We start from the raw sequence: 12,781 nt of genomic DNA, 5'->3' as shown, positions 1-12,781 counted from the left end.
CAAATCGTTTAAATAGGGATACAGGTGGACCTGTTGCAACAATGAGACATACAAGTCCTTATGTCGAAAATGAACTTTACAACTTTGGTGGGTGGGAATTGGGTGGGGATTGGGAAGAGGATGGGAAGCGATGGGAAGGGGAAACAAAGGAGGAGGCTACAATGCTTGATAGGAAATGTACTCCTTATCTTGCCCAGGTAATTTTAACTCCTCTGTAAAGTATTTTCACAATTAAAAAAAAAACTAAAGAAAAAAATATTTTCTGCCGGTTGCTGGTGCTCACGCCTGAAATCCTAGCTACTTAGGAGGCTGAGAAGTGAGGATCTCGGTTCAAAGCCAGCCCAGACAAGAATGTCCATAAGACTCTTCTCTCCAATAAACCACTCAGAAAACTGGAATTGACGCTGTGTCTCTAGAGGTAGAGTTCTCGCCTTGAGCAGAAGAGCTGAGGGACAGTGCCCAGGCCCAGATTTCAAGCCCCACAATAAACAGCAAAATCTTTTCTGTAAATTATCTCCCTCTTTCTCTCCTGAATCTTTCATCACATATATACACTATATACATTGTATATATACATTGTCTCACACCTGCCATTTATTTCTCAAAGATCACATTTTTATACTCTGGGTTTTTAAATCATAATTTTATTGTTATTAAGGTATACAGAAGGGTTATCATTTCATAAATCAGATAATGAGTATGTTTCTATTTTTGGACAATGTCAGCCTTTCCTTCATTTCCCCCAGTGTCCCCCCCCCCGTCTTTGCCCACAACTTATGTAATTCATGTCCCACATAGTATATACTGAAATACTCTTACTTGTTGACAAATATTAATGCAATTTTTTCTTATTATTCTATCATGGCTGGAAATGAATGTCCATTTCTCAGAGTTTCTTTTTCAAGAATTAGCAATTATCTCAGAGATTTTGCTTCCAAAATACTGTTGCTTCTTCAACTTCTAGCCATTGCTCTTACTGTACATCACTTTTACTATACCATGGACTGCTTTGTTATACAGATTAACTACACACTCTGGTTTGTCAATGCGTGCAATACCTAATAACTTACAAACACCTTTGCCAAATGTCCAATGACATCTTCACTATCAGATAATTAACTCCTTTATATAAAATTAAACTGATGATATTGATGCTCTACCCATGCTGATTCTTTCACGGGAATCTGGATCCCATCCTCAGCCATTGTCCCCAGGTTTCATATATAATTGAGAAGCACCCTTTTTTCATTGTTTCTTACAAATTTCTGATACTATGAAGTAACTTATTTGCATTCCATTGTTTACTTCAGGACTTTCTAATCAAGGGCATTGCATTCTAAATAACCTAACTTCATTCAGGCTGACATTATGAAACTTCCATATTCTTCCACCTTATTGCATATGTAGACTTCTTGAAATGGAATCACAATTTTGTGTGTGTGTGTGCTGGTCCTGGGGCTTGAACTGGCCTGGACACTGCCCTTGAGCTTCTTTTGCTCAAGGCTAGCACTCTATCACTTGAGCCACAGCACCACTTCTTGCTTTTTCTGAGTTTTCTGGAGATAAGAGATAAGAGTCACACAAACTTTTCTGTGTGGGCTGACTTTGAACCATGATCCTCAGACCTCAGCCTCTTGCATATAGCTAGGATCACAGGCATGAGCCACTAGCACCCAATTTTGTTATTTCTCTGGATGCCAAATAAAATATACATTCCTTAAATCAACTAATAGCTGTGATCTTGCCTTCGTCCATAGGAGAAAGTATCAATATGTACCCCATCACTCAAAATGTTATTTACTATTTTTCCTAATATACTTTGTTTTTCTGAAAATGTCACTCATAGTGTACAGTTGATTTTTCCCCCCCAGCACTAGAGTTTGTGCTCAAGGACTCACAATTCCTAGACTTGTACTCTATCACTTAAGCGTCACCTCCAGCTTGGCTTTCTGTGAGATATTCTAAGATGGAATCTCAAGAACTCTTCTGTCTAGGTTGGCTTTGAACTCTGATCCTACTTATCTCAGCCTCTTGGATAGTTAGGAATACAGACATATACCACCAATATCCAGCTAGTTTCTTTTTAATAATCTACAATTTATTATAATGTGTAGTACAAATAATGCATGTAGTTTTCATTATTTTATACATAATTTTCAATTCTACATATATGTTCTACATAGACTTCTTGACATTTATTGACACTTAAAGGCAGTATACTATTTTAGCTTATTTTACTAGATTGATTACAGTTGAATGTTTCAGAAAATCTGATAACAAATATTGTATAATCATTTAAATAGCACTATCATTCACAATAACTCTTTGAACTAGTCACAGCATGAATGATTGACTAGATTTGACTAGAACTAGATTTCTTTACTCTGCTCCACAGAAAACAAAATTCTATTTTGCTTTCAATACTGACCAGATTTCTGCACATTTCCATCATCGACACTGCCCCCTGGTGAGCCAATCTGGAGCTCACAGTCTGGAGGCCGATGGCCAGGAAAGCAGTGGCAATTCCCCAAATTATTGCATATCTGAAACCAAAAAATATTTGGTCACTTTGACATGTTTTAGTATCTCTTTCTGATATAAATGCCTGACTTACACAGAGGAAGTAATTTTTTCATATTTTTCATGTTTATTACTATACATTATAGGAAATGGGTTAGGGAAAAGTAGTGACAATCTCAACAATATCAACTGGCAACAGGGTATATATTTTTAGCAGCTATATATTGACTATTTTAGTAAGATTTTTATCTTCTCCAATAACCTTTAAAAATGATATTAAATAAGGTTATGTGCTTTGCATCCACAGAGAGAAATTTAAATGTTTTCACAATATTGTCTTCTTATTTTGGAAACAACTTTGATCATACTTTGGACATTTTCTATGTGCACTCTATTTTCTGTTATGGGTATAAGACAAATATCAATGAACATGAACACTTAAATTTCTTATCCTAGCTCTTTTATAGCATTTCACAATACTTAGTCAATAATGCTGTTTTCAAGTAAATATATTTTCCAAAACAAAACCATTTGAAAATAAAATATTAATACTTAACATTAAAACAAAAATGTGCATCAGATTAGTGACACACATCCATAATCCCAGCACTCAGCATATTGAGGTAGGAGGTTAGTGAGTTCCTGGACAATCTGGGATACATAAAGCGACTATTTTTTTAAAATTAGGAAAATTATCCATTACTAGAAGTTTATTTTTGGCATTATTCCCAAATCATTGGTGCCTCACATCTTAATATTTTAATATTAATTTTTAAATATATGAATTAAGAGTCCATCTCACCCGAGTAAGACTGGCCAGCATTGAGAATATAAACAATAACCAGTGCTGGTGGGAAGGTAGGAAAAGGAGCCTTATTGCACTGTTGGTGAGAATGTCAGCTCATGCAACCACTCTGGAAGGCAGTTTGGAGTTCACTCAAAAACCTAATCAGCCATACCATTCTTGGGCATCTACCCAAAGCATTACAAATCAGGACATGGTAAAGACATTTGCACATCCATGTTCACTGCTACCAAGTGAACCAAGTTTCCACAACCAAGTTATGGAAACAGCCCAGGTACCCTACAATAGATGACTGGATTAAGAAAATATGATACATATATACAATGGTATTTCACTTATCTATTAGAATGTTATGTCATTTGCAGTGAAATTGATGAATGTAGAAAAAATCATTTTAAGTAAGTCAGCACACAGAGACAAATGACATGTATTGTCTTTCATATGTGGAAGCTAGGTCTAAAATACAAGCCTATATGATAACATATACAGGGTTTTGTGTATATATGCACAAACAAATTGACTAAAGGACAGCACACTTAGGGGAGGAGCCCAAAGTTGTAATGCTTCTAACAGCTAATAAACTGCATTAAAAAATGAATACCAGAAAGCAGCAACATGTTTAGTGGGGGGGAAGATGAATGGGGGAACATGAAAGGTGTGAGGAAGGATGAGAAAATGCAATCATTTTATTCATGTACAGTGTGTACAAATTGATCTATGTAATTTGAGGGGAGGGATGGAAGGGGTAAAATAGGGGAGAACAATGAAAAGGGTGGGATTGATCAAAGTGCACTCTACTCAAAATCTGGCATGTGGAATTTTTTATAACCTCTTTGTACAACTACTTAATTATATGTGTGTGTGTATCTTACATGTATTTAGAAGCATACATGCCAATAGATACAAACATATTGATGTGATGTGTTTTTTCCAAAGTAATGTGGATAATATACCATGAAGTTATCATACTTGTAGGTATAAATGTGCAGAATTGACACTGCTCTTTCTAGTACTAGGGATCAAACAAAGGGTCTTGTGCATGCTAGGTAAGCATTCTACCACTGATCTACAATCCCCAGCTCAGAACCTGCAGGGTTTAAAAATTGTACTTATAATATTCCATAGTCTGGATAGTCCAATAATCCTACAGAATTACCCTATGCCTACACTCATACTCAACTAATAGCTTTAAAGTTCACTGAAACTGCTAACCCCTTTGTCCTATGTATCAAAAGAAATTAAACAAAGTGTTCAAACTATTATAATCTTGAATTCCACAGGTAGTTTTACTCTATACATCTCCTCTATGGTTGACTCTTAATTGTACTGGTTTAATATAGAGACAGATAGAGATGGAGACAGAGATAGAGACAGAAAGAGAGATAGAGACTTATTTGTGGGGTTTGAGCTCAGGCTCTACAACATGAGTCAGGCCCTGAGTCCTTTTGTCTTTAATAGTTTGGTTGTCTTTTGTTTTGTAGCTAGGATCTCACATTTGTGCCTGGGGCTAACCTGGAACAAAATCTTCCTGCCCTGGAGTGGCAAGACAAATGGAACGCTGCCATGCCCAGCTTTTTACTGGATAAGTTGAGATCAAACAAATTTTTTGCCCAACCTGGCCTCTATCTCAATCCTCACAGTCTCTGACTCCAAGGTAGATAGGATTACAGGCATGAGTCACTGCACCTGGTTTGGCAGGTGCAGGAAATAAGATTTTGAATACAACTTTGTGCTTCATTTTAAGCTTATTCCACAATTGTCATCCTTTTGTGAACCAATATGCATTTATTTCAGTGACATAAAACAATAAAGGGTATCACTATAATTTCACTAAAAAATGATGGTTGGTTAGAGCGAAATAATACCAGTTAATAATTAAGTATTGGCATTTCAGATCACACATGTAGACTGGCTGGCTTTCCAACAGGAAAAATGGACAAATCTCACAAATGTTAAACCCTTATTGGCAATGCCTGTAATCTCCAGGAAATGAGAACATAGAAAAGTAATCATATAAAGTTCTGTACAGTGTAAACACAATGAAGCTAGCCTCAGGCTCCTCCATGATAGGAAAAAGTAACAGAGGATGATATTAAGAATTTCAGAGTTTGGGGGAAAACTGAACTTTTCTAGGCAACTTTTGTGGGTCTTTTTAGCCTCACAAAAATAGTTATTTTGGATCATTTTATTTTTGTGATATGTACAATCTCTAAATATGTATCTCCCATTATCTTCCATTTATTTTTCCTCCCACACTTTGCATAATGTGCTATCAGAGAACTCTAAGCTGCCTGTGAAAGTAGAACAATCACATGACAGAACTTTTGACCTAAAGTCACAAATCTAATTTCCAGAGTGACATAATTTTTAAGAAACAAAATAAGGAAACAAATTTGTTAGAACACCAGAGGCCTCAAATTCCAAAATGGCTCAAGTGGTAGAGTGCAAGCCTTGAGCAAAAGAAGCTCAGGGACAGTTCCCAGGCCCAGAGTTCAAGCCCCAGGACTGGCCGAAAGAAAGAGAGAGAGAAAGAGAGGAGAGAGAGAGGAAGGAAAGAAGGAAGGAAAGGAAAGAAGGAAGGAAAGAAGGAAGGAAGGGAGGGAGAGGTGGGAGGAAGGGAGGGAGGGAGAGAGGAAAGGGAAGGAAGGAAGGAAGGAAGGAATGATTCGGAAGGAAGGAAGGTATTCAATATGATAAAGTATCAAAAACTTGACACTATACAATGCTGATGTGAGATTTTATAAAATATTAAGATTGAAACTTAAGAGAAAAATTTACATAAGAAAGCAACAGATCAGGTAACAATTATACAAAATACAAAAGAAAGACTGTTGGTATGTGGCTTAAGTGGTAGAGAACCAGCTATGAGCAAAAATGCTGAGCAATAGTGAGAGACACTGAGTTCAAGTCTCAATACACACATACACACACACACAAAGAAAAGAAAAGATAAAAGAAGACATCGCTTCATTTTTGTTAACAACCTGTTTGTTTGTTTTGATGGTCGTGGGGCTTGAACTCTGGGCTTGGGCTCTATCCCTGCTCTCTCTCAAGGTAAGCGTTCTACTGCTTGAGCCACAGTGCCACTTCTGGTTTTCTGATAGGATGGGAAGGGGAAACAAAGGAGGAGGCAACAATGCTTGATAAGAAATGTACTCATTACCTTGCCCATGTAATTGTGACGCCTCTGTATGGTATTTTCACACACACAAATAAAAGAGTCTTACAGACTTTCCTGTCCGGTCTGGCTTTGAACCATGATGCTCACATCTCAGCCTCCTAAGTAGCTAAGATTACAGGCGTGAGCCACTGGTGCCCAGCTTCATAGTCAAATTTTATATTTTCCAAACTAACATATTTACAAATTATAAACTTTAATACTAGTAAATTTTGGTGAATTTGGATTCTCTTATTGTTGACTGTACTTGATTTCCTTCTATGAAAATAAGAAAACACCAACCCGCAACAGCAATACTCACAAGAAATGATTTGTACAACTTAGGGGAGGGATGTGGGAGAGAGAAAGAGGGTGAAAAATGAGGCAGGGGGTAACAAGTTCAACAAGAAATGTACTTCCCACCTTACTTATGTAACAGTAACCCCTCTGTATATCACCTTGACAATAAAATTAAAAAACAGATATACAAAGAAAAAAAGTAAACAAATGACTCAAATGTGTAAATGGCAAGAAATGAAAATGCAGCCTCAACCTACCAAAACATTTTGATTCAATTACTTGGTTAAATTTTTTAAAAAGTAAAAACTATCTTTTGCACAAGATTGAATTTTCTGTCAGATATTTTCCCTATCAACATGTTTTAATTATGTACTCTCTGTAAAATAATATATAATCACACACTTTAATTATTAAGTTTTTGAGGGAGAATATATTATATTCTCAAATATGCATCTTTATTTGTAATTATTTAATCAGATACTTGATAAAAGACAAGGATTATGATTTTTTTAAATCAGGATATGACTAGAAACATGATTGGAGGATGTAACTGCAGATGTGATTGGAGGATGTGAGGATTGAAGGATGTTTATGTCACAGATGAAAATCATGGCATACTTTTTGACAAGTAAAACAAAAGCAAACATAGTTATAAAGTACATACAAATGCCCTAAAAACAAAACAGACATAAAATACGTATAAATGCATTTTTATGAATATATATATATATATATATATATATATAGTGCTGATGACAAATTGTTGGTGTTTACCATACAGTGCATTCAGTTTTGGGTTATCTCACTTGCCCTTTTTTCTATAAATCAGCTAGACACAGACAAATTTAGTTTAGAAGTAATATAGATGACCAGTCTTCTCAAACAGGATATTCATTGCATTCCTCACAATAACATACTATTTGAAATTATGAAAGGAAAGATTACTTACCCCATTTCCTTTGCATTTTTGAGTGGCATTACAGTTATATCCCATTAAATGAGCTCCTCTGCAGGTTTTGTTGATACAATACTAAAATTGAACACACAATATGTCACCGTCATTCAGAAAGTCCATGTAAAATGAGGAAAACTGAACTACTTGTTACATCATCATGGGAGATGCACAAGTTGAGCATCTTACTCACACTGTGATTCTGGTACAAGTATTCTGACATTCCAATATGAATTCTCAACTGAACCTATACCTTGGCATGGGTTGTTTAAATATAACATAATAATTGAAATATGGGTAGTTTCAGGGGAAAACACAAGCAATGGAAGGCCAAATCATAGCTCAACAAAATAAACAAGAGGAAACTGGTACTTGAAAAGGTTGGTATAGAGTCAAAGGGGGAGGGTATATGAATGAAGAGAGGGAAAGAGGCAGAGAATGCAGTCAAATGCTCAATACATAGTCTACAAAATTTATGAAAAGTAAAGGAAGGGATGGATTAAGGGGTGGGTTAGAATGTTGGAAGGGGTGATATTGACCAAGATGCATTGTATTCACAAATTGCTTTGTGAATAGTAACTGCTTTGTACAGTTAAAGATAATAAAGATGTTTTTTAAAAGCTCAGAGAATGAAATATAGATCAATATTAAATATCAGCATAAAGGCTGATCAAATTATTCACTACATGAAGACAGCACATGCAAATGAAAACTAGCTTCTTGTAATTATTTCTTTAAAATTAAAATACAGCCCTCCTTTGCTTCTTATATTCAATATATTAGATATAGCCTTGCAGTTACCCAAGTAAAGGAAAGAAAAGACACACTGTAAAGGAAGAGGTAAAAACCATCTGTGCATGACATAATCTTATGTGCACATATTCTCATCTATAGAAATAGCTACAGTGGACACCTAAATCAATATAATTTTGTCAACAGAAGAATAAAAAAGCATTTGGCAAAGTACAACATCCTTTCATGAAAAGACTCTAAGCAAAGGACATAGCTAGCAAGATCAATAGAAAGCCCACGGATTGGGAGAAGATCTTTACTAGCCATACAACGGACAAGGGTCTCATATCTAAAATATACTTGGAACTCAAAAAATTAAATCACCCAACAACAAATCCTCAAAGAAACAACTGCCCAATAAATAAGTGGGCTAATGACTTAAAGAGAAACTTCTCTGAAGAAGAAAGAAGGATGGCCAATAGACACACGAAGAAATGCTCAACCTCCCTAGCCATAAAAGAAATGCAAATCAAAACAACATTGAGATACCACCTCACTCCAGTTAGAATGGCAAAAATCAAGAACTCTAATAACAACAGATGCTGGAGGGGATGTGGACAGAAGGGAACCTTACTTCATTGTTGGTAGGAGTGTAAACTTGTTCAACTTCTTTGGAAAGTAGGATGGAGGTTCCTCAAAAGACTTCACATAGAGCTCCCCTATGACCCAGCAATCCCACTTTTGGGCATTTATCCAAATGTTTACAAACAAGACCACACTAAAGCTACCAGCACAACTATGTGTATTGCAGCATTATTTACCATACCTAAGTTCTGGAACCAACCCAGATGCCCCTCAGTAGATGAATGGATCAAGAAAAATGTGGTATATATACACAATGGAATTCTATGCCTCCATCAGAAAGAATGACATTGCCCCATTTGTTAGGAAATGGAAAGACTTGGAAAAAATTATATTAAGTGAAGTAAGCCAAGCCCAAAGAAACATAGGTCCCATGATTTCCCTTATTTGCAATATCTAGTATATGTATGAGTCAAGCAGAAAAGGTCAGATAAGGTGATGTTAGGATAATGAACCCTAAGATACGTATTTTAAATGTCTTTTTTCTTTCATGCATTTGTTTCTAAGGCAATTATAAGATTATTTCTTTGTTGCTTTGTATGTCCCTCCTCCACAGTATAGCCCCTGTTTTCACTGTATTTGATGTCGGTATAATTGGAGGGGAAGGGGAAAAACAAGTCGTTTAAACAGGGATACAGGTGAACCTGTTGCAACAATGAGAAGTACAAGTTGTCATGTTGAAAATGAACTTTACAACTTGGGGGAGGGAGGATTGGGTGGGGGGGGAGGGAGGATGGGAAAGGATGGGAAGGGGAAACAAAGGAGGAGGCTACAATGCTTGATAAGAAATGTACTCACTATCTTGCCCATGTAATTGTAACCCCTCTGTACAGTATTTTCACAATAAAAAAAAAAACTAAAAAAAAAGACTCTAAGCAAATTAGATGTAGAACGATTGTTCCCTGCTGTAATGAGCATCATATACATTAGCTCACAGTTACATTATATTCAATAATGAAAAGTTGAAACTTTTCTCTAAGATCAGAAATAAGACAAAAATGTATATCACTATAGCAGGATTTTACATAGTGCTGAAAGTTATTAGAAAACAGAAGTAAAAAGCATCCAAACTGGAAACAAAGAAATTGTATTATCTATGTTTGTATGTAACAAAATCTTATATATAGAACATGCTAAGGAATTTGGGCTGAGAGGGGTGGCTATTAGAACTGATAGACAAATTCAGAAACATTGCAGGAAATAACACCACAACAAAAATCAGTAGCAAGTCTGCACATTACCAGTTCTGGACATTATCAACAAACTGTGCCAGGTGTGGCACAGGAGTGTTGGGCTAGTCCATTCACAGCAATTCTGCTCAGAGCCAAGCAGAACCCTACAGTGCTGAGCAGAGAGGTTTTTAGGGAGTGATTATCTTCTGTAAGTATTCCTTTGAGTCATTTTGAATAACACACCAGCTACAGATAGACAAACTTGGGCTTAAGTCAACTTCTAGCACGGAAATAGTAAAACTACCAATAACAGCTCTGTGGCAAACTTAGACTTAGATGCCATGCAGCCATAAAGGACTGGAAGTGACTATAGGCTGAGGGAAAATGAGCAGACTGCTTAGAACTGGAAAAACAGACAAAGAAGCCAGATCAGGGACATTAACAAGAGAACAATAGGAATGCAAAAGGCCTAGATTTCATACAGAGCCCAAAAATTTACATGTAGGAGAAAAGTAGACACTTGCTCACAACAGTGATTTTCATCTACAAAAATCCGCTCGAGTGTTTCAAATCCTTAAGTGTGAAGCTTGAAGCTGTAAAACTACTAGAAGAAAATGCAGGGGAAAAGTTCCATGGGATTGGTTTGGCAATTATCTTTTTGGATATGAACTCAAAAACTACCGGCCACAAAAGCAAAAGTGTGACAAATGAGATCATTAAACTAAAAGCTTCTTCACAGCCATGGATATAATCAACAGAATTAGGAGACAACCCATTGAATGTAAGAAAATATTTGCATACCATATATCTGATAGAAGTTAATGTGAAAAATATTATAAACACTTTAAACAAATCAATAAAAAGAAAACAACCTAATTTAAAGCAAAGTATATTAATAGATTGATAATTCTCAAAAGAATCACTAATTATCACTAGATAAGCATGAATGCTCAAAACACCACTCATCAGATAATGCAGATAAAAACCACAATAAGATATCACCCGATGCCTAGAATACTTTCTTTTCCTTTCATGCATTTTTGTTGTTATTGTATAGGCGATGTGCAGAGGGGTCACAGTTACATAAGCGAGAAAAGGGAGTAGATTTCTTTTTGAACAAGGTCACCCTTCCCCTGCTCTCTTCCGGTTTTCCCTCGCTTCCCCACCCACAAGTTGTATAGTTCATTTTCTAACAGTGTCTAATGAGTACCACTGGCTGCATTTGTTCATCCTTTGTCCCACCATCTGTGTTCCCTCTTGTCCTCCCAAGACAGCTCAATGAACAAATAAGACAAAAACAGCAACAAAGAGTCTGTGTGTGTGTGTGTGTGTGTGTGTGTGTGTGTGTGTGTGTGTGTGTATGTGTGTGTATGTTTAAAGGAAATGAAACGTTTATACACTATAGATAGGAATGTAAAGTGGTATATCCACTATAGAAAATTGCTACTAAAGCCACTCTTCCTTGTATAAGCCAGTCCATTCATGATAAAATATGTTGTCAGTCTCCTCACCAGCATTTGGTATTACCACTGATTTTTTTCTTGTACACTACAGGATCTATTTCCAAAGAAACAGTAATCAGGATCCCAAAGAGATCTCTGCACCTCTATTCACTGATAAATTTTTCCCAATAGCCAAGACATAAATTCAATCAATATGTCCAATGGATGAAGAAAATGTAATATAGATAGATAGATAGATAGATAGATAGATAGATAGATAGATAGATAGATAGATAGATAGATAGATAGATATGATGTCATAATATTTAACCCTAAAAAATAAGGGATTCCTGCCACTTTTAAGAACATGAATGGAAGCCGGACACTGGTAGCTCACGCCTGTAACCCTAGCTACTCAGGAGGCTGAGATCTGAGGATCACGGTTCAAAGCCTGCCCAGGCAGGAAAGTCAGTGAAACTCATATCTCCAATAAACCACCAGAAAACTGGAAGTGTCACTGTAGCTCAAGTGGTAGAGCGCTAGCCTTGAGCTGAAGAGCTGAGGGACAGCGCCCAGGCCCAGAGTTCAAGCACCATGACTGACAAGAAAAAAAAAGAACACAAATGAACCTATGAACCTGTAGGACATTATGTTAAATGAACAAGGGAGGCACAAAGGCAATTAGTATACCTCATTTATATGATAAATCTTAATCAGTCAAATTAAAGAAAGCAGAAAGGTGGTTGTCAGGAGCTTGGGAAAACAGTGAAATATTAATCACATTGTACAATGTTTTAGTTATATAGGATAAATAATTACTGACCTTCTACCCATCAATTGCTTATATGGTTACCAACATTGTCTTATAAATTTCAATAACATGTAAGACTAGGGATCTTATGCTGTGGAAATTATAATAGGTAAATAAAATGTTGGGGATATACTTGTAGGTTATGTCATAGCATAGAGTTCAGTGACTGTTTCATAGATGTATAATATTTCCAAACATGGGCTGGGAAGGTGGTTCAGTGGTAGAGCGCTTGCCTTGCATGCATGAGG

The 12,781-nt window shown here is 36.3% G+C and overlaps 1 protein-coding gene across 1 annotated transcript in view; it reads right to left on the bottom strand.

Moving 5' to 3' along the window:
• LOC105991683 (disintegrin and metalloproteinase domain-containing protein 18-like) overlaps window positions 1-12,781 on the bottom strand; it is a 68,952-nt gene that overhangs the window by 9,466 nt on the left and 46,705 nt on the right. Inside the window, exons 16-18 of the mRNA XM_013024369.1 lie at window positions 10,962-11,088; window positions 7,732-7,812; window positions 2,429-2,543 (exon numbers count right to left, since the gene is read on the bottom strand). Coding sequence (XP_012879823.1) covers window positions 2,429-2,543; window positions 7,732-7,812; window positions 10,962-11,088 — 323 coding nt within the window. The remainder of the gene's footprint in view (window positions 1-2,428; window positions 2,544-7,731; window positions 7,813-10,961; window positions 11,089-12,781) is intronic.

The sequence above is a fragment of the Dipodomys ordii genome, unplaced genomic scaffold (assembly GCF_000151885.1).
Source record: "Dipodomys ordii isolate 6190 unplaced genomic scaffold, Dord_2.0 Scaffold4, whole genome shotgun sequence".
NCBI classification, from domain to species: Eukaryota; Metazoa; Chordata; class Mammalia; order Rodentia; family Heteromyidae; genus Dipodomys; species Dipodomys ordii.
The sequence above is the reverse complement of the archived record's forward strand: the minus strand, read 5'-3'. Positions and strand labels throughout refer to the sequence as shown.